This window comes from Aulonocara stuartgranti, assembly GCF_965226115.1.
Source record: "Aulonocara stuartgranti genome assembly, chromosome: 11".
Lineage (NCBI taxonomy): Eukaryota > Metazoa > Chordata > Actinopteri > Cichliformes > Cichlidae > Aulonocara > Aulonocara stuartgranti.
The window spans coordinates 12,587,012-12,609,040 of record NC_138947.1 but is presented as its reverse complement, the minus strand read 5'-3'; the positions used below and the strand labels follow the sequence as shown (position 1 = coordinate 12,609,040).

At 43.2% G+C, this 22,029-nt stretch overlaps 1 protein-coding gene across 3 annotated transcripts; it reads left to right on the top strand.

The window, feature by feature from the left end:
- Window positions 1-522: 522 nt before the first annotated feature.
- On the top strand, window positions 523-21,948 carry shc1 (SHC (Src homology 2 domain containing) transforming protein 1). Of its 3 annotated transcripts, XM_082553098.1 has the most exons (14): window positions 523-779; window positions 5,251-5,295; window positions 12,268-12,432; window positions 12,661-12,731; window positions 13,213-13,273; window positions 14,708-14,827; window positions 15,890-15,943; window positions 16,321-16,372; window positions 17,071-17,197; window positions 17,287-17,434; window positions 17,654-17,711; window positions 17,982-18,098; window positions 18,656-18,912; window positions 19,013-21,948. In XM_082553098.1, exons 2-14 carry the CDS (start codon window positions 5,284-5,286, stop codon window positions 19,139-19,141), a joined length of 1,371 nt encoding a protein of 456 aa, XP_082409224.1. In that variant the 5' UTR covers window positions 523-779; window positions 5,251-5,283; the 3' UTR covers window positions 19,142-21,948. The 3 variants fall into 3 exon arrangements, with proteins under 3 accessions (XP_082409224.1, XP_082409225.1, XP_082409223.1); XM_082553099.1 differs by lacking the exon at window positions 5,251-5,295 and having other exon boundaries at window positions 525-779; XM_082553097.1 differs by lacking the exons at window positions 523-779; window positions 5,251-5,295 and having other exon boundaries at window positions 6,215-12,432.
- Window positions 21,949-22,029: the final 81 nt, after the last annotated feature.

Here is a 22,029-nt window from a genome sequence, read left to right as displayed (position 1 = left end):
TGGTGGTATAAGGCTGCGGCCTGAAGAAAGTTATCTCATCACCAAACTGCTTTAAAAAAAGAAAAGCAAAGAAACGAGAATCATATTCAAATGTATGGACATGTATGGACAACACAAAAACGTGTTTAAAACATATGTGGACGACAGTGCGTATGTAGTTATGTCAATTTCTTTGCGGTAATAACACCTCAAAGCGGGGGCCAGCAGCTTATGCCCTGAGCTGATGCTGATGGTTTGTTTTGGTAGCGGATGCGGGTCATCGCGGTCTCTTTCTAAATGCTGGAAAAAGCAAAACTTCAGGCGTAAAACAGCTGTTCTTGCGCTGTATTTATCTACGGTAAAGTACATGTTCAGCTGCAGACTTATGGCTGGCGGTCAGGGTTTCCACTTTTGCGCAACCTACACTGAGTGGTCCAGGTGCAAAATGGTACGCGCGCGCGTACGCACGCACACACTCGCACGGGAGTGGGGGAAATGAAGAGAAAGAAAGAGAGAGAGAGAGAGAGGAGCCGGATGACGCTGCGTTGTTCGCGGAAGTGACTTCTGTCGTGATCGTGGAGGGGGAGGTAGGGGGAGGAGGCAGGGACGGAAAGGGAGAGGAAAGAAGAAGTTTAGAGTCTTCTTTTATGAAGTTAAGCATCAAATATACAAGGATCCCGGCGGACAAAACTTTCGACCCTTTGCCCTGTTATATGAAATTAAGCTGAAATTTGTGCAACAGCAGCAACAGAGCTTGGTGGGCAGGAGGGGCATTCAAGGGAAAGGGAGGAACAGAGCTGGTAAGTTGCTCGTTAAAGTTGCCCACACTTTTTGTGGGCATGGTGCGGTCTCTGCGTGCTGTGCGTCAGCTATAGCACGTATGAAAAGTGTGAGGAAACTGATTATGTGCTAAATTTGTGGGGACACATAGTTCTGCCGGACAATTCAATGTTTCGTTGTTATGTTACGCCACGGTGCAGTCGAGCCTGTTGGGTTACTGTAAGAAATATGTAAATGGTTAGACTGGGGCGTGCACGAGTTAACTAAATGTTTAACTTTGTGCTTTCAAACTTTGTGTGTGTGTTGCCAGGTTTTATTATTAAAACCTGAAACCTAAGTGAGCTGTTGTTGGAGCCTCTGATAAAATGTTTATAAGAGAAAGTGATCAGAAGTCATCATTGTGTCCTCTGGACGAGCAAAAACAACAGAAAACAGGTCACTCACATGCCATTTCTTTTTAAGAGGCGCCAATAAACTCAAACTAGACCTGAGCAAAATAAGACAGTTATTTGAGGACATTTTTTGGTATAAAGGGGCAACTTTTTGCTGCTGTCGTCTTCTCCAACCTTCTTACTTTCCCTCTTTTGTATAAAAGCGGAAAAAAAGGTGTAGGACTCTTGCACCCAGAACAAGTTTTTTCCCCATCACATTGGAGATTATTATGAAAGATACTTTTCACTACTCCTTCACTATTTAATAAATTTGTGTTTATTTTTGCTTTAGGGACTAAAGCCTGTCCTGGCTTTGCTGAAATCTGCCTGATTTGCTTCAGGCTATAAAGTGTCAGTGAGATAAGCCTTAGGAGCTATCAGTACACACACGAACCCACTCGCAAATCTGTACAAAGTCAGACATTAAAAAAAGCTTACTTAATGTTACCCCTTTTGTGCGCATCCATGGAGAACGGTCACCAAAACGCACCTCAGATGTGTAAAACAGGGTCAGTGTGACAGAGTTAAAGTTTGCGGTAAACAAGTGAAGGGCAGACAGACTATTATAGAAGCAGACTCAAGGCTATGTGCTGTGATTGAGGTAGCTGAAAGCAGTGGGCTCAGTGCTGTTATCAGGGTCAACCATACCGCTCAGACCAGCAGCCGCTGACACGATATTATATGACTCAAGTTATCTCCACCGATGAAATGGAGGCCGAGGGAAGGTCCAGTCAACATCTGATCCCAAGAAGCGGTAGATTCAGACACATGTCAGGAGCCTGACAAATAGGCCGTGTGCGTCTTAGACCCACGTAAACAAACACAGCACAGGCAGGAGGACAGTCTGGGACACAAACTGTCAGCCAAAGTCGAGCACCTCGGCCACTCCATCACACTCCAACGTAAACCAAAATCCACTTGATTAAAATTGGATCTGTCCAATTCCCTTCAAACCCCTCGGTCACCGGTAAAAGCCTTCGCCTTGATTGACGGGAGGTGTGACACTTGATTGTTACAGCGGTTTCAGCTTGACAGCTGTGCACGGAGTCCGTGCGTCTCAGACGCACAGCCAATTCAAAAATAAAGAATTCGATTTTTGTCAGCAGTGCAAATATTACCGCAGATATTAGACTTGGATTTCGGCCTGTGGTGCATCACTATTGACAAAACACAGTGCTGAGGTGCTAAGCTCTTATAAACACTTATAAACACTTCGAGACTGTCGACACTACATACGCTTTTTGTGTGGGTGTCTTGACCTGTGAGGATGTGTTTTTCTCAGGTTTCTTCTGTCTGGCTCATGTACTCTATCTGTCTGTCTCTCCGACCATGTGGGGAGGGGGGTTGTTTGTTCGCGTTTTTTTTTTCTACTTCCTGGTGTGTATGAGCGCATTCTGGAAACCAACTGTAGGAGTTTGTTTTTGAGGCCATAGCATGTGGTTGTCCGTCACTGCCTTCATACAATAGAGCCGAGTCTCAGCTGCGTTTCCTCCTGCGGTGCTCAGTCTAGCGCGACGTGCTCAGCGCACTGCGTGAGCCACAGTTTGATTAACATCTCGTCCCGTGCGATGCTAAAAAACAGAAGTTAGTGCAGCTTCGGCGGAATTTCATTAGCAGCGTGATGGCTGCTGATGGTTTTTCTGAATTCTGTATGAGACTCTGGTTGTTGCATTTTTATATGCAGCGCTTTACAGCAGAGTGACTCTGTGGTGCCACGTATCTAACTTGAAAGTCTGTTTGTGTCTTTATTGTGGTTTGTCTCTCTTTACTCAGAAAGCTGAGATTGCATTTTCAAACGGTGTCTCTTCTTGCAGATCAGGATTCCTTCAGGCTCGCTTCACCGGAGGTCTTCAGTATATTTTAAAGTGCATAATGATAAGCCTGAATGTTCATGCCCACAAAGCAGGCTAAATATGTATATATTTAACAGTTATTTTCTCAGTTTTAAGTAAAGTTCTTGTACTCCAAGAAACTCCAGAATTTTGTACTATCTGGGGAAGACTCTCTGCTGGGTACAGCTTAACATAATTATCATATTTGATCAATCATCACAAAATCTGAATAAAAATAGCATTTTCTTCATTTCGGTGAGTAGTAATTGCATTTTAAAAGGGATTCTGCATCTTTAATTGATCTTATTGTGGAATACAGCTATATAACGTTTAGAAATGTGCACCAGTTGTCTTTTGCAAGGTTAACATTTCCCAGTAATCACACATTTATGTCCGAATTAAACTGTAACATTTTCAGGCAAATCACAGGTGGCTGAGCAGAAAATGTGATGTTTTTAGATGGAATGATCCCACATCTTACTTCAGCTTAGTGTTAATAGTATTGAAGTAACTCTTTAGGGTCACTTTAGGGTCAAGTTAAAATCTCCTAGCTGTTATTGTTTTGTAGCGTTGATTATTCTGTGTATCCGCTCCTCAGCATGCACTTTTCAGAAGCCACTGGTTAACATTATTCAGATACACTTGGACATGAAGCAATGTTTAAAGACACAGCACTAAAATAAATCGACTTGGAAACTTGTTAAAATAACAGTAAAAGCAGCGACTCAGCAACATGTACTTAAATTAGATGACACAGTCTTAATGGGTGAAGTGGTGTGGTTGTCCAGTAAAATAAAGTTTGAATCAAATTGCGTTTGCACTTCGCTTTCAGATGTTCACCCCAGTTTGCTGTGTGATCAGAACTTTTGTTAATTGAGCAAAAGCAAACTGCACAAAGTTTGCACAGCTATGACTTAAATCCGGAAACGTATGTTTGTGTAAAAAAAAAAAACCCTGACCCAAGTATTTCATGCAAACTTGAACCCTTGAAGAATTTCGATACTTGCTGCTACGGAGGACTAAAGGTTACGCCAGACAATGTTCAAAGGTTCAGCTGGAACCTCGGTGTAGAAACACCGCAGTTTCTGACAAGTAAGCCGTTAAACCGAGAAGGAAGTTGTAAGTGGAAGTCGTAAGTGGAGCAAAGCAGTAAGTGGTGGCAGGAAAAGAATGATGGAAGGAGATAGAGATGTGGGAGTGTGGTTAGAAGAGGGGTGGTGGTGGTGGTGGAAGCACAACCCAAAATAGCCAGCTCACATGTTTGCTGTGTGCGTAGTGAGCTACTAAGCCGAGAGAAAGTACTCCTGCTGAAGCCGTGGCTAATCTAATGTTCACCCTCAGCCTAATTTTTGAAAATTTGATTGCCTTTTTCCAGTGTGCCTGCTTATTTGTGTTTACGTTTGAGACTTTCCCGTGTGAGTTACGCTTCCTCCCTCTCTCCCTTCTATTGTTCATTCTTTACTCGACTCTTGTCTGTCTTGCCTTGATAATGGGAATTGATGTTAGTCAGCATCTCTGGCAAGAATCCAAGAGAAAATGTCAGCATCGAGGCCCTGTTTACTCATCTTTGCTAATTTATTTTTTTTGACTAGTTCAAATAAGGATAAGTGAGGTGGGTCAAATCACATTACACACACACACACACACACACACACACACACATATACAGTGTATGAGCAGACTGCAGATGTGGCCCTGCAGCGTGTGCATTAGATCCAGAGCTCTTTCTTAGTCTGTCTCCGACTGTTTCATCTAATAAACACTGACTAGCTGCAGTTTCCACAGACTTCTGCAGGCGCAGAACACCTAAACTCACACTTGCTAACTCGCGCTGGGCAAGCTGAAACACAAACAACCTACACATGCAGTCCTATGAGTTGATTCTTTTCATTCCACAGGGTATGTTTCAACACGCACAGCGGATTTCTGCCTTTCTCCTTTCACTCTTCCTCTCTCCTTCCTTCGCTTTCCGTTACTTTATCCCTCTCAGTATCGCCCGGCCTCTTCCCTGTGTCAGTGTTGTGTGTCTGTGTGCTCGATATGAAGAAGGTCCCATGACTCTCTCCACAGCTGATGCTGGGAGCAAAGCATGCTGGAAGTCAAGTGGCTGCAAGGGCGCTGGTTGGAGCACGCTGTAATTTGCTCTTTGATTTGTGTGCGTGTGTGCTTGTCTGCGACTGTGTATGCTTTTGTGTACTGTGTGTTGATGTGCACCTTGGTGTTTTTAGGGCTACAGACTCACACGCTGCCTGTGCTGGCCGATGGAATATATGGTAAGGCATTAAAATGATACAAGCAGCTGATCAAAAAAACACATCGTGCCACAGTGGCAAAGGAGTTGCTGCTTCTAAATTTCTGATATGATATAGAAATGAACAGACTCTCGCATCCAGCCCTGGTGGGCATATGTGTAAAATAAGCATTATTTGTTAAAGCACTGTAATTTCAGGGCTGCACAATTACACCAAGAATAAAATAAAATTGCTCTCAAAGATACTGTGGACACAAGAGTGATTGTAGTTGGTGTGCAATATTTCACCAATTAAGATGCCTCCTTTCCATTTTCATGAAATTATAATCGAGCGTTATGAAAGTGTCACGTTTCAGGCTTTGATATGAAACAAACTGGAATGTTCTCTGACCCATTTAAAAGGGTTTCCAAGTAGCATATGCAACATAAAACAAAAACCTTATTTAAGAGATGTTTCAACAAAGCGCAGCCTTCTAAGAAGCAGTACAGTGTGATGCAGAAAAATCACACGCCCCTCCTTTTTTACTCCTCATTTGCTATCTTTAATATTGCACAAGTTTTCACCTGCAAGAAAGAACTGGAAACTAAAGTCATTTTGAAATCGTGCTTCAGTAATTGTACAGCCCTGTGCATGTAAATTTATTGTGGTTTGAATGGGATGTTAACTTTACTTCCTCTGCAGTTTATTAGTTGCACCCAAATAAAACAAATGCAGTTGGAAGCTGTGAGATAAATCGTACCTTTATGAGCTAAAAAACCCATATCTATATTTTCAGATGGATATGTTTGGTTATTTTTGGAGGTTGCGGCTCCATGGAGAAGAAACTGGCTGAACTGCAGTAGTTTTCAATTCAATTCAATTTTATGTATCTAGCGCCAAAACACAACAACAGTTGCCTCAAGGTGCTTTATATTGTACAGTAGATCGTACAATGAGTTTTAGTTGGGTGTACTGAATAAGCTGTCAGCTCAGTGTGGTTGCTATCTTTTTAATGTAAATTCAAGATGGCACCTGAACTGTTAATTCACTCAATCTAATAAGGGAGCACAAAATGTTCGATTAGGTCAACCCTAAGCCACAGTGTATCGTGTGTTTCGCTGGTTCTGGGCGGTGGAGGGTGTCTTCTTCGCCAATCATGCCCATCACTACCAATCAGATCACTGTGTATGATGACTAATGCTAGCTGTCTGCAGTTGTCTCATTATGAACCTTCACATCCTTGAGTGCACTGCTTGAGCTCACAATGATGGTGTAGTGGTGAAAATTGGTACTGCGGGGACTCTTTGGGGTGTCATTTGAGGACTCTGCTATCCACTCTGCCGGGTTCCTGTGTCACTCTATGTGTGGTTTCCTCTACTTTCCGCAACACTGCCTTCTCATCAGATGCGCTCAAATGTCAAGACCAATCTGTGGGATTTCTGCTTTATGTCTTCCAGTCTTTTCCCCTAGAGTGCTGTAGTCATGTAGTAACATTGGAAATATTTATCATCATGCGAGTGCAGTCTGCTTTCCTTTTTCCCCTCACTTTGTCCACTTTTATCAAGGTTATATAGAGTGACCTCATGTCACAGCACACAGAGGCTATCTATATCCATCCTTCCTCTCTCTCTCTCACTCTCTTCCCCTCACTCTTTAACTGTGTTTCTCAGGTTACCAAACATGAATAAGGGAGGAGCGTTGAATACCCAACATGAACAGCCCACCCTCCACATGCACACACAAACACATGTATCCACCATCCCTTCCCTTCTCTTCCCTTCCCTTCATTCCTCCTTCCCCATCCCCATCTCCATCTCTCCTTGGAGTGTGTGCATTTCTGAGTAGAAGTGCAGCATCTTTCTGTGCATACACATGTATACTGCTAAATGACTCTGGCTGCAGAGAGGAGGTGGGGGGAAGGGAAGGAAACAGGAAGGAGGTAGCATGGGAGAAAAGAAGGTGGGGAGGGCACAGGCTGTGGCGCGGTTGTGTGTGTGTGTATGAAAGAGAGAGACTGAGAATGGGAGGCAGCATCACCCACCCAGACAGGGAGGAGGGGAGGACAGACAGTGTGCTTGTGCCTCTAACAGACAGACAGAGGTGGAAGGAAAGTGGGGATGAGAGACAGACGTGAGGGGAGAAGAGGAGCACAATGAAGGACTACCATCATCCATCCTGGCAACACTGCCATTTCACCATCTGCTGAAAGAGTGAGAGAGAGAGAGAGAGAGAGAGAGAGAGTGAGAGGAGGGACGAAAAGAGGAGGCAGCCAAACGGAGGAGAGGATAGATGGAGAGGAGCTGCCGGCAGTGACTTTGTGAATTAATCGAGCGGAAGAGCGGATCAGAGGAGAAGCACGTTTTTCGGGGAGTGGACGAAGGGAAAGCTAGGAAGAGGAAGGAGAGGACGAATGATCGGACAAGCTGTGGCCGTTTAAACATTAATGTGGTTCTTATGTGAATACGGAACCTAGCTTTAGGAGAATCACCGTGGATTATCAATTGCATGCTTTATAAACCAAAAAAGGAACTACTTCGGTTTTTGTTTTGTTTTTTTGCCATTCATTAAAACACTTAGGGAAATCGATAAGACTCACTTTATACAGAACAGTTTAATTACTTTTTCTTTTCTTTTTTTGGAAATACAGACTCCCTTTGTGATTTTCTATTTTCTTTTCCTATCCTTCATGAGCGTAGGATCTACTCTGCAGGATGTTATACAATCATTCTAATCTTTGTTAGCTGCTGCACAGAATATTCAGGTTGTTTTTATGCAAGTTTTCTAAACATGAGTTGTCTTTTTGATGTTAATTCTTGGTGAAATTCTTGTTTATACAGTTATTAGAAAATAGATTATTATTCTTTGAAAACAGTGTCAGTTTTACATGCCCTAGTCGGAGTCGGTGCAAGCGACCGACATCGGATGTCAACATTGATTCGGTTTTATGGCTGGCGGGATGCCAGCCAAACTTTGATCATTTCCTGAACCATATTGATCTTTCTAGGAGTCTGTAGTTTTTCTCCTGTTGGATGAAAAAAAAGAGCTCTAATGTGGAGCCTTTGATGGAGCTACTAATTGCTTGCAATGTGATTTGACAAAGCGGTTATCTCTTTGTCTGAAGATTTCTGCTGTTGTCAGGACTTCTCAGTATATATCCTCTGCAGGCATCTCTTTTAATGTCTGTTGCCATAGCAACGGGCAGCAGCTGCAGACAGAACAAGATGTAAAGTTGGTTTTCCTTGTCCTATCTTTTTAAACTGGTGCTGTGCCGTTTGGTAATTGTATATATTTACTTGATAAAACAAGATTAGTTCATTGTTTGTGTCAGTTTTTAGAGTTTTTGTTTCCCTTCTTCTCTACTAGACAGTCCTTGTCTTTGCGGAGCTCGGCAAGCTCCGGGAATCAGGGTTGTTTCAGGTCACCTGTCTCCCCCTCCCAATTCTCCGTGTTCGCCTTGTACGACTCATCTCCGTCCAGCCTGTCCCGATCTCACATTTATTAATGACAACTACCATTTCCATCAGTCAAACTGATGCGCTCTTATCAGAAATGACTGGATGAATTAGATTACAGTACTGATTTCACTTGTACATATCACAGCTGCGTGGCCCCAAGGCCACCAATTACCAGTCATTAGCTGTGTTTGTCACAGCCTTTTCCTTTTGCTGTTTGTCTCTAGGTGACTCAGGATTTCTCTTCCTGTAGAGGGTCATCTCCTCTGCAGTCACCTGACCTACACTGTGTTCGGTGCACTAGAACATCCCTGGGAAGAGCCAGGGTTAACTCTGCCCATAGAGCATTTCAGCAGCTCCCTTTTTTTTAACAGCACCTGAATTTCTCTCCAGTGTTAGCAAGTCTACTGAGGTTGAATAGTTTGCCTTTTTAAGTGCTATTCATCTCTACGGACTAAGTTCTGGTTTTATTAGATGCTTTACAGCTTTCTGGAGATCGTCCCAGCCTGTCTTGCAGTTCATAAGTATGACTGGATCCTCCATGGTGCTTTCTGGCCAAGACCAGATGGAGGACTAGCTAGAATTGCTAGACAATCCCTCTGTGGTGCTAGACTGGTGTAGGCGACTGTTCCTTTGCCATGCATTGAGCGCCCACCACCAGCTTGCGGGCTGTCCTTCAGGCAGAATGAAGTTCTGAAATCTTAGTGTGAGGAGGAAATAAATAATCAACCTTTTTTGCTTGGCATTACTGAAACGCTGGTGCCACTTTTACAGACTTTTGTATGTGTTGTGGAAAAGGTGGGTGTAAACCTTCTCCTTTGAGCGAGCAAAGGTCAACAGATTGTAAGTATGACTAGTGCCTCAGCAGCACTAAGTTGTAGGTCAGCCAGCCAGTTTACTGCTGGACTGTAGGTGTAGCTTTGCCTCCTACTGAGGTCAAACTGTTGCAGACTGTTTTAATTGTAGGGCTCCGGTTTGTGAGAGACTGTTAATGTAAACAGACTGTTGTTTGCCTTCTAGATTGGACTATGCAGACTATGAGATGTGAGATGGTGTCTGTACAGTAGAGAGAGCTTACTTGCTGCTTGATAAGCCCTGCCTTAGATAAGGAAGGAATATAACTCTTGGCTCGTTCATATCATCTGTGACAGTGTCAATATTTTTCTCTCAGGTAAATAACTCTGTTCTGCGATTGCTATTTGAACTAGGCCGTAATAAAGTTACAGGGTGAGAACAGCCGTGCATAGAGAAATCAGCCTAACAGCAGTTTTGATTGAGCATTTCCAGCTGGGCGAGTGACTACATGTTGAACACTGGTGAGCCTCAGCACCATTCAGGGAACCCTGGGTTGGGAGTTCAAACCTGACCAATCAGGTCTCATTACCATCACAACAAGACCACCGGTAGTTGTTATCAGCCAATGACCTACATTCTTCAGTGTTACATCACCACCGTGCTACTGCAGTGTGTGTCAGTGTACCAGACACAGGCAGCATCTCAGACTCAAACTACCGCTATCTAATGGTGCTCCAGGAAGAAAAAAATCAACACCCTATGTGGCCAGTTTTAGGGAACACACTTGAAACAAGACAGGCTCACTTGTTTTAGCCATATCAGGAACATCAGTCAGGAACAGATTCAACTCTGCCAGTGCAGTCTTAAGTACTTCACTTTTTGTCTTTAGGGTTTCTGTTGGTGTCAAAGGTTACCATGCCTAGCCTTTAACCATCTATAATCCTAAAGCTAAGGGAAGCAGAAAGACAGGGCTCAATATAATTTTTATTAATTTTTTTCGACTGAGGGACTGTTAAACGGGACAGCCTGGAGAACGGGCGAGCAGACGAGGGAGGGGGAGAGGGGGAGCGAGAGATCATCTGGAAGAGGAGAGAGGAAGTGGTGGCGCGGGAGAGGGCGGAGGCGTTGGAGAGACAGAGGCTGGCGGAGCACATAGTGTGGAGGAAGAGAGAAGACTTCCAGGATAAGAGAGGAGACAGAGAGAAGGGAGGAAAGAGTTCAGAGAAAGGGAAGGCGCCTGCGCCAGAGGTAATCTGGAAGAGAAGAGAAGAAGAAGAAGAAGCAGGGAGAGAGAGAGCGAGGGCCATTCAGAGAGGACATGAAAGCATTTGGAGGAAGAGAGAGAGGGAGTGAAAAGTAGGCGTTAAAGAAAGTGTGCTGCTACCAAGAGTTGGAGACTAGCCATACATCAGTAAGCCTCCTCTCTCTTCTTTAGCAGTTCTGGGCTTCATTGAGCTCTGCAGGTGCTTGCTGTCGTATCGACCAGTTGAGGCTGTGTATAATGTGTGCGTCGCTGCCGCGTTAGCGTGCACGGCCCTCCTTGCAATCCCCTCTCTGGCTGCTAATAGGATTTTTATGGGCCCGTGTCAAGCAGGATAGAGCTGCCAAGGGGAGCTGCTTCACACGTGCACGCACAAGCGCATGCCAACACGAACATACACAGATAATCAAAGAAGCATTGTAGGCCGGCAAGGTTTATACTGCCTCATGCATGTAGACACATCACATAGAAATGCGCACCCCCCAGAGCAGTAAGACATACACATGAGGGGGTGTTCAGAGAGACAATCACTTGTGCTGATTCTTCATGGTGCTGGTGACAGCTGAATTACTGGGCCTCACTCAGAGGCTATTAAGTTGGGACAAGATAGTCACAGATATTGTTTTACATCATGGCAAAACACCAAGAGCAACAGTCTGTGGACAGCTAAGAAGCTATTCATCAGTTCCTGGGAACTCAGAAAACACTCAAGTAAATTTCAAAATGAACTCATGACAACATGAGCTGCACTGGTGCACTAAAAAGCTTTTTTTGTCTGTGTTTTACCATTAACTGGGGCACCCAACGTTTCCTCTGTGCTTTTGCTCATACTGCTTTCATTGTGGATAAAGCCGTTTTTAAAGCAGTTGGGTTTTGGCTGCCTGGAAACAAGTGGAGGACACACAACCAGACAGATGGATGCAGCTCTTACACTGAGCAAGACAGACAGATGGCTGTTTGTCCTTTCAGAGAAAAACTTTGAATACTGAGACAAAGAGACTTTGAATCACAAGAGCTTGTGTGGACTTGCACGGATATAAAAACTGACACTGCAGATTCATTATGATTCAATTCATTATGGAGAAAACAAAATACACCCATTTTCGGAGTGAATCACTGAGCTCAACTGACGAAACAAACTCCAATCCATCATCGTTTCCTCCTTCCAGTCCTGTCACCCCCCTCACACCCTCCCCTGGCTTACCTTCCTCTCTCTCTTCCTCATCTCTCACTCCCATTTTGCCCCCCTCCTCTCCCCAACAAGCTGAGAACAGCCCCACCACCTTCTGCTCCTTCTTCCCCAGAATGGGCTCTCTTCGTCTGGGTGTCTCAGCTACTCTTCTCCCAGGACTCAAGGCCTCAAGCAAATCACAGGGAGCTCAGGCACCTCAGGCACCTGTTGAGTCCTCTGGGGATGACAGGAGCAACTCTAGCTCCTCCCCACCACTTCATCACCCTGTTTCGCTTCTAACTGCTCCTTCTCCCCCTCCCCGACCTCCTCTGCAGGACATGAACCGGCTAGGAGGGGTGTCTAGGAGGGCACGGGTGGAAGGAGGGCAGCTGGGAGGAGACGAGTGGACGCGCCATGGCTCCTTTGTCAACAAGCCCACCCGTGGCTGGCTGCACTCAGACAATGTGGTCAGCACCACTGGTGTTTCCTACAGTGTACGGGTAAGTGACTGGCACATTCTCAGTAGCCTCTAGCTTAAATGCAAAGTTGCACGTCACCCTTGCCAAGCTGTTTTTGTGTACATATAAACCCTTCATTTTTAGAAACTGAGTCTGTAATGTGGAAAGGATACTGTTGCTTTCTTCCTCTGTTGTGTTCCCTTGGTCCAATGGGACCAGGATGTAGGAAATGTCTAATGTTAATGTTTTGCCTTCCTGTTTCCTGGGCAGTACATGGGATGCGTGGAGGTGCTACAATCAATGCGGGCGCTGGACTTCAACACCAGAACTCAGGTCACCAGGTGAGATTACACACAGCTCATCGGCTGCAGGTTTGACCTTTCACTCGTTTCATTTCTGCTTTGTTTCTGAGGGGGCGAGATGTTAAAAGTGTGGTTACACTTTGAAAAATGTTATGGCTCACACATACATCACTCACCTCGCATTTACTCCTTTGCCCGCTCGCTCGCTTCCGCTCCATTTTTCTTGCGGGGCTTGTTTTCTTTCTGTTTTAGCATCTGACTACATCTGCCCGTGTGTGTTTGCATGTACACGCCTGCCGCTCTCAGAGCCCCCAAATTAGAATGTTCTGGAATCCTGGTGGTTTCCATCTGGTTTCCGCAATGATGTTTGTCTCCGTGGCAAAGACGAGCCCAGTCGCCAGGGACGATAAATTCTATCACCCGCTGCCAGATCTCATTTAATATCCATAAATGTGAATCTGGGAAGGTGTTTAGGTCAATTACATGCCATTTGCAAACATGCATGTTTTTCATTTTTCAGGGAAGCTATCTCTGTGGTGTGTGAGGCAGTACCCGGTGCCAAAGGAGCCCGCAGGAGAAAGGTAGGCGCTACATACAGGAGCACACACCCATACAGAGCATTATTTATTTATAAGACTTAAGTGGACAGCGTTATGAAGAGTTTTCTGGATAAGAGCTAGATTTAGCTCCGTTGTCCACCCTGTGGTCAGTGGGCTATTTAGTCTCATGTATACACACAAATGCACAAAGAGCCGTGTATACATGATTTTAGAGGACATTACATTAAGTTGCATTCATAACCTGGAGTTTTTCCTATTTGTTATGACATTGATCCTGAACTATAAACATTACACATTTGGCACTTCCTTTTTTTCCATAATGTGTCTTTGTTAACTGATTTAGGTCCCCAAAACGTGAGTATAGCTGGACCACATGCACATTTATTGTTTGGCTATCTTTATGAGCACATTCACTGACTTAATCCATTCCCTTGCCTCTTTATCTTCATAGAAGAGCCTATCCCTAATCTAAACCTAATTATAACCTTAACCTACACACAAAAATCAGGACCAACCGAAATGTCCCCACTTTTCCTCCAGTGATCTAAAAGTCAGTGATTCCGTCAAATATAGCTTTACAAGTACACACATACACACACAAATCTTGATTTGGGCTGATTGTACACTTCTGTGGTTAGCCGACTACTCACAGGTAATTACCAGTCACTCTCTGATCTCTCTTTTCCCTCCCTGTTGTCACAAGGGAGGCTGGAGAGGTGGAGTAGAAGCTTGTGTGGAGCCAGCGTCAGGCCAAAGGAGCACAACAGATTAGCAGACACAGCCGCCAGTCTGCTGTTTAAAGACTGCGAGTGTCTGTGCACAGTATTCCTGTAAACCTAAAAACATCCACCCAAACAGTCTATAAAACAGGTGGCTATATTCAGCTGCTGTAGCAGGGTTTGACCAAGGAATGTCTGACAGTATAGCACAGCAGACAAAATACAGTTATAGGATATAAACTAGAATAGATTAAACTAGTCTAGTGCCTCTGATTTGGCAGGACTGAGGTTAATGTGGCCAAGCATGTGCTTCCTGTCCTGTTGCTCCTGCTTTTCTCACTGCACACTCTAAACATTTTGGAACAAATATGGATGAAAGCCATGAGAACAGTAGGAGGATTTGGATAAACGTGCTGGCGCAATAATGCTGGCACAATAGTGCTGGCATGGTCTGTGTGATGCTCTTGGCCCAGGCTACAGTATGCGAACTGTCCTGTCTATTCCCAATTGGTCGCAGTTGGCCTTGGAGACAGGATCACTTTCACAATTGCAGCTGTTCTCCCACTCCCACACACAGGCATTTCCACACATATGCCCACAGTCATGCTGAGGCAGGGAGCACTCAGTGGACTATCATGCTTTGTTGAATTTTTTTAAAAAACAAAACGTCCTGTTGCTTTTTGGTTTGGGCACCTTGATTTGATTATTACTAAAACTGCTCTCTCTCCTTTTGCAGCCTTCTTCTCGCTGTCTAACGTCCATCCTGGGAAAGAGTAATTTACAGTTTGCAGGCATGACAATCAGCCTCACCATCTCGACCAGCAGCCTCAATCTGCTGGCCTCTGACTGCAAACAGGTTAGAACGAAGCTCTAACCTCAAGCTGCTGTTTTCGCAAACTCTACCCAGGCATTCCGTTGAGCTGTCCTTGAAAGCCAGTAATCTCGCTTTTGAGTCAGAAATACACTTGATTGTCTGAGCTCTCTGTTGTAGCTATGGGGCATGTTTTCAGGTACCCTGAGTGCACTTAGCCTGTGGAGTTTACCGAAGCAGAGAAAACCTGGGGATCTCTTTGCTTGAGGAATTTTTGTGTGGATTTTGTTATGTTTTCTTACTTTTGAAGACCAATCTACAGATGATTTATTTCAAAAATTCTAAATGTTTTTATTCTTTGCCTTCAGAGTTGCATTGTAATCATTCCCACTGCTTTCAGCTTCTTGTTAATGGTGTAAACATGTTTAGTTCACTAAAATGTTAAAGGTGGTTGAATCTCAGTGATATAAACATCATTTTTTTTAAAGAAATTCTCAGTATTTTTCCATATCTATTATGTATCGTGACCTCCTGGAATATTCAGGAGATGCCCCGATATATATTTGGAACTGCTTCTCATTGTTTGCCTCATTTACTCTGGATGCTGCACAAATCCCTCTTAACCATTGTCTTGATTCCTGCTTTACCACAAGGCAGGATGTGATCCTCCTCTTAGACCTCTAATGAGTTAATAGCTGCTGCACGATGTTTATCTTTGGGGAGATGGTATACAGTGGTGTAGTGCATTCGCATTAGCGCGAAGAAACATGTCATGCAGAACATATACCAAATCACAATTAAGGACTCACAGACCACACTCTGTGCTTGAAGCATTAGCAAGTGTTGATGCTGTTATTGATCTAACATGGGTGGTTGTTGCAGACTGTTAAAAAGGTGTTCCATCCATTGTCCCTACTTAGTTTTTATCTCCGCTGCAATTGATAGCGCTCAATGGAGGAAAGAGCACTTTTCTCAGTAATGATTCCACATTTGTCTTTTCATCCACATGCTTTCATTTCACTTCCCACATACTTCATGTCACCCACGTGCTCTCCTTCTCCCTCTCCTTCTTTCTCCCTCTCTCTTTCTCTCTCTCTTTCTCCACAGATAATCGCCAATCATCACATGCAGTCCATCTCTTTCGCCTCTGGAGGAGACCCAGTGAGTCAGCCAAACCCTGTTTCTCAGCTGAAATCTCACTCTCGCCTTTTTCCATCTTTCTTCAGCCAGCATGCTCTTCCTCCTTGCCTTCTGTCATTGTCTATTGCTCTGAATACCACTCATTTTATTGCAGCCTTACTGGATTGCCTGGACTGCAGTCCCTCTTTCCAGACATTATCTCTTTACTTCGTATCTTCTCTCTCTTTTCTTTAAGCTCTGTAAGTTTTTAACTTCTGCTGTGGCTTAAACACCAAAGTCTTCGCTTTACCTCTTTCTTCTTATTCTCTTCTTAGCTTTTCTGTCCTAAACCTGCCCTTCACTTTTCCCTCCTATTGATTTTTCCCATTCTGACTGTCTTCCTTGTCGGTCTCCCTCAGGATACAGCTGAGTACGTAGCATATGTGGCCAAAGATCCAGTCAACCAGAGAGGTAAGTGGCAAAATGACAGCCTCACCAAGGTAGCAGCTGCCAGTGTAGATAAAATGATCCTTTAATACATGAGTTAGAGTAGTTGCTTTCATTGCACTGTGCAACTAGTCCTCTTTTTTTTTTTACTTTCAGCAAATATAACCAAACATTTTCATTAATGTATGAACTGAATTTAATCTTAATATAAGTAAATCAAACTTAAATAGCTTTATTAGCTGTTTATTCCCCTTTGAATTTGCCAAATACTCCGCTAGAGCTAAGACATTACACACCCAGTGTGTAGAGAAAAGGCAGAAGTACATTTTCCACCAAATGTCTATTTTTGAAGTCCCATAGTTTGTTTGCAAGCTAAATTAGTTAACTTATGGCTCATTTCTCAGCTGAAAAAGCAAAAACACTCCTCTGTTTAATACTGAAAGTGAAAATCTTCGGGCTAGATTATTGACATTAAAGTTCTAACATGCAGTGCTTATAAAAAAAGAAGCCATCCTATTGCTTATGTAATTTCCTGAGTTAAAACTAGAGTGTGCAAAATGTATTAGAGCTGCTACATGTGTCCTACATCATCGCACATAATAAAAATGTACATGCATACGTGCTTTTGTATTCTACCTGTATCTGAACGTATTTGTATGTTGGAGCACATGCTTCCTTCAAAAGAAGCCCGCTTATCAGCTTTTTGTGCCTCCTTATTGCAGCATGTCATATCCTGGAGTGTTCGGAGGGTTTAGCCCAGGAAGTCATCAGCACCATTGGTCAGGCCTTCGAACTGCGTTTTAAACAGTATCTAAAAAACCCTCCGAAACTGGTCACACCTCATGACAGGTAACTGTCGCTTGCACAAACCTAAACCAAGAGCTTGTATTTGCATATTGTCTCGTATAATTTGTTTCTGTATCTGTTCTCTGTGACAGAATGGCTCCATTTGATGGCTCTGCATGGGAGGAAGAAGAAGATGAGGCTGCTCCGCCTCCTGATGTCCCATACTATAATAATTTCCCTGGAAAACAGCCTCCCCCTGCTGGAGTGATTGACATGAGGACCCGGCCTGGTGCCACGCTGGTGAGAACCGTGCATATTAACATGAAAGAAGGAAGACAAGCATACCCCCCCCCCCCCCCCAAAAAAAATTAATTAATTAATTAATCAATTACTTGTGTCATTCCTAAGTGATAGATAAATAGATTGTAATCATTTCACTAGCCAGAAAAGAACATTTTTTTGAGGATGCCCACATGGTGCACGCATTCAGCATTTGTTTGTACCCCTCTGTGTTTGCAGCCTTATGGACAGCCGGGTCAGAATGACATTCATAAACAGCCTCTGCCACCCCTGCCAGGTGAGCTCTGTCGCTGCCTGCATGTGTGCATCTCTTTGGACTTTATCTGTCGTTCCTGTCCTTTTTTTTTTTCTTTTTTGGTTACTAACATATTTCTTTATATTATTTGTTGCTAAATCATGAGAAATTGGTCAAACTTTCTCTCCGTTTTTGCCCTGTTTAGTCCTGATAAAATTCTTAGAATTGCAAGGAAGTGAGAATACGTGGCAAAGTTCTTCCTGTGTTTGTGCAACTTTTACTTATTTCCTTTTTTATTTTGTTTTTTCTTAGTGGGTGCCAAAGAAGGTGGGCGGGAGATGTTTGATGACCCTTCGTACGTCAACGTAGATAAACCTCGCCTCCCAGCTGCAGCAAACGGAAATGCTCACAAAGACGCTTTCGACATGAGTAAGTGTCTTTTTGTGCGTTTTTGCTGGAAATCTGCTAAGTGAAGTTCAAATGGACTGAATCCTGAACACTAGTGCAAATCATTAGCCTGTGAGAAAACTAAATAAGAAAGGTAATTTGTGATGTGTGTGGGTTGTAATCAAGATGACCAAAATTTCTGGCAATTGCAATCAGCTATTTTTCTTTCATGTGAGAAGAAAAGAGGGTTAATCATTGGGCTCGTGAGATGAGTAAAGCAGTTTGTATTTTACATTTCCATATGACTGATGCTAATTGGCAGTGGAGCTCTCCACAGAAGTCAGCCTCAGAGGAAGATAAGGATATTAGAATGTCTTTGTCCATTACAGGGGCAATTTGTATAAGATTATTGATTGACTACATAAAGCTTTTCACGGCAGAGTCCACAACTGTGTGCAGCATCTGTCAGAGTCAATGTGGTTCACTTCCCTATTTATCGGTCGTGCAGAAATGCAGACAGTGCTATGGGATCCTACAGGACAACATGTTATCCACAGTGAAATACAAAATAATACATTTCTGTGTGTTGATTTTTCAAGAGCCACTGGATGATGCCCTGGGGGTTTCTGGGCATGGAGGCCCAAACTCAGTGACAGCAGTGCCCTCTATGGTGCAGCAATTACAGTCTGAAATCTGGTTCCACGGGAGCCTAAGTCGTAAGGAAGCAGAGAAACTGTTGACCCGAGATGGAGACTTCCTGGTGCGGGAGTCTGGAACCACACCTGGGCAGTACGTCCTCACGGGACAGCAGGGTGGTCAGCCCAAACACCTGCTGCTCGTTGACCCAGAAGGAGTGGTATGTCACGAAACGATCAAATTCATAACAGAGATTTCAGAGTGGAGGGTTATATTGGTGTTGAAGCTTACTCTAATTTATTCCCCTTTTCTTTTTTCAGGTCCGTACAAAAGACCACCGGTTTTCGAGTGTCAGCCACCTGATCAGTTACCACATGGACAACAGACTTCCCATTGTGTCAGCTGGGAGTGAAGTGTGTCTGCAACAGCCAGTAGAGCGCAGGGCCTGACCTTACCCACACCAATGAAATACACCACCAAAAACATACACTCCTACTATTATATCAGTTCTGCACAACATACACGACCACACACACACACACACACACACACACACACACGCTCATTTCCTTTAATGCACACAGAAACACTACACCTAACACACAACGATACATATGCACACACATTGCAAAGAAAGCCAAAAAAAATAGAAAAAGTATCACCAGTTTCTCTGCAAAATCACTCACTTGCTGCTGTTGCTATATTTCCTGTCCAAACTGTGATCTACGGTTCCTTCGCTGACATCACCGACTATCAGGCGCATTCCTCCAAAGCGGAGAAGCACTGCTGCAATTTCTCAGCCTACTGTGAACCAGGAAGGAGCCCTTTGCAAATTACAGAATGGGGCAGAAAACAAATGCAATCTTTTTTTCTTTTTGTTTTTTAAGAAAAAATAATCTTTATCTGTAATTATGAAAAAAAAAAAAGTGGAAACGTAATACTACATGGAATCATGTACTGAAATGGCAGAACTGAAGAGTGTGGAAAGGAACATTAAGGGACATGGAGGGAGATCTTCAGTACTTCTAAGCATGTGCTTTCTTTATTCTTTCTGAAAGGAGGGAAAAAAATCCTCCTCAGACTGTTGCTGGAGCATTTTAGATAAAACACAAACTGGATGGCAAGAGTTCTTTGTTTCCGAGACTGAACTAGGCTCAAACACAAACTCTCACAGCAATCCTTGGTATAAAATAATTCGGCTGGAGAATATGTGTACAGGTATACGAGTTTGGTTCCGATCTCATCAGAGGGCCACCCCCAACCCCAACTTCTCCTCTTTTAAGGACTTTTAAACCCCTGGAGGAAAGCCTGTATGCAAATCTAGGACTGCTATGCCAATGATCTTCATATACTGTATATTCCTTTTTTTTTTTCTTTTTTTTTCTGTGTTTCTGTTTATTATCTTGGCACTCATCAATCAAAGGACACCCTGAGTACGCAAGGATCAAATCAGCTGTATCCTCCCAATCCCTTTCTAAACGCAGACGTACACACCTTTTACACAACTGAGTCAGCACCACCTGTCATGCCAAAGAACATGAACTTGGTTGAAAAGGAAGCAGAAAAGGAAGCCATGAATATTAACAACTCCTATCGATCTTGTGCGTTTGCGGCATCGGAGCAACTGTGTGTAGAAAGAAATGCATTTCGAAACATGCCCGTTTTAGAGTGGAGAGGAACGATTGTGTGCATGGGGGGGGGGGGGCAATAAAGGAGATTTTTAAAAAATACATCAAAATCAACCACAACACAAAATTCAACACAAAGTTTGGAGAAGCTTAGACGAGATATTATTGAGCATTTGGTTTACATTAAACACCTTAATATGCGTTTGCATCGACAATCTATGTGTTATATCTTTAAAGAATATCCTAATTGAAAAGAGCAGTTAGCGGGAGACCCCTTTGACAAGTGTTTAACAGTCTAAGCAATGAATTTCCTTCTGCAAAAACAATGCAAGTTATGTCATGGTAACTGGTTATGTAATTTTGATGTTTGTGTTTTATTGAATCGTTTGAGAGAATAATGAACGATTTCCAAACCTTTTATGTTCCGAGGTTAGACGGATATTGCTAACAATGAACTGTTCAGCCAAAGGTTGCTCCTCGGCGTGCTGTGTTCACAGATTTTCGAGGATCAGGAGGGAGAAGTTCACGTTATTGTTTACTGTTTTCCTCCTCCCTTCATGATGTAGTTGTTTTTGGTTTATATATCTATATATCTATATATAGATATATATATACCTTTTTGATCGTGCCTTGATTCTTCAATGCAGTCATGTCACTCCAATGCAGTCACCTTATGTACTTAATTCAAATGTAGTCAGCTACAGGAGAATCTTACAAAAAAAGTCTCAGTTTATCAACAACTTTGCAAAAATGACACTCCGGTAAACACACGCAAACAGATCTAGTGATGGCAATCTCCTCTGATGCACGTTCTCGCGTTCAGCTTACAGTCACAGATACTTGATGTCACCATCTGGGGGGGAGTGGGGGTCGGGGTGGTATGGGATCGGGGGTTTTTCCTGATCATCTGTAAATAACATAAATTTTTGACTGATAAGCTTAAGTGATGGATTATTGTTTCCATTTTTGTATATTTAATGACTTCTTTGATAAATAACACAGAGCCAGAAACCACAGCACAGAGGTCGCTCATGTGGAATTTGAACACGTCGAAGAGACCGAAGCCAAAATTTAAAAATTTGAGAAGGGATTTTTTTTTTCAGCCTAAACCTTAACTATCTGTTAGTCATTAGACTTTGAAGTGGGCTAACATGTTGTAGATCATGTATGCACACACATACCCGAGTGACCGCCGGGTCAGTCTGCATGTTCAGCTTTATGCAGGTCAGAAATAGGAAAACGGCAGAGAAGTTCTGCCATTACTGTGCGTACCTGTTGTATGTGTGTGTGGGCTGGAACAGGCTCACTTGATGCTCTTTATCGTTAGTGAACTGGTTCTGTGTTATTATTGTGCATCACAGTAGCCTTTGTTGCATGAAAATCCTTTCAGAAAATTAGTTGTTTATTGTTGGTGATGGTGGTAGTGTTGATGATGCTGTTGTACTTTTTGGTTTGTGTTTTTAAAAAGCCAAAGGTTCCTTTTGAAATAGTGTGCACAGATAATGATTTTTATTACTTTATGTTTCTGTTTTAATACTCTTTGTCTTGTTTTGTTTTTAGGGAAATGTGTCTGTTTACACCTGTATTGGAAAAATATAGATTGCATATATAAATACATATATCACTTATCTGGCTTTGTGAGTTTGGCTTTTGCTGTGCCTCCCTCTGTGTACATCAAAAAAGTTCAGCAGAGACTGAAACAAAGCACA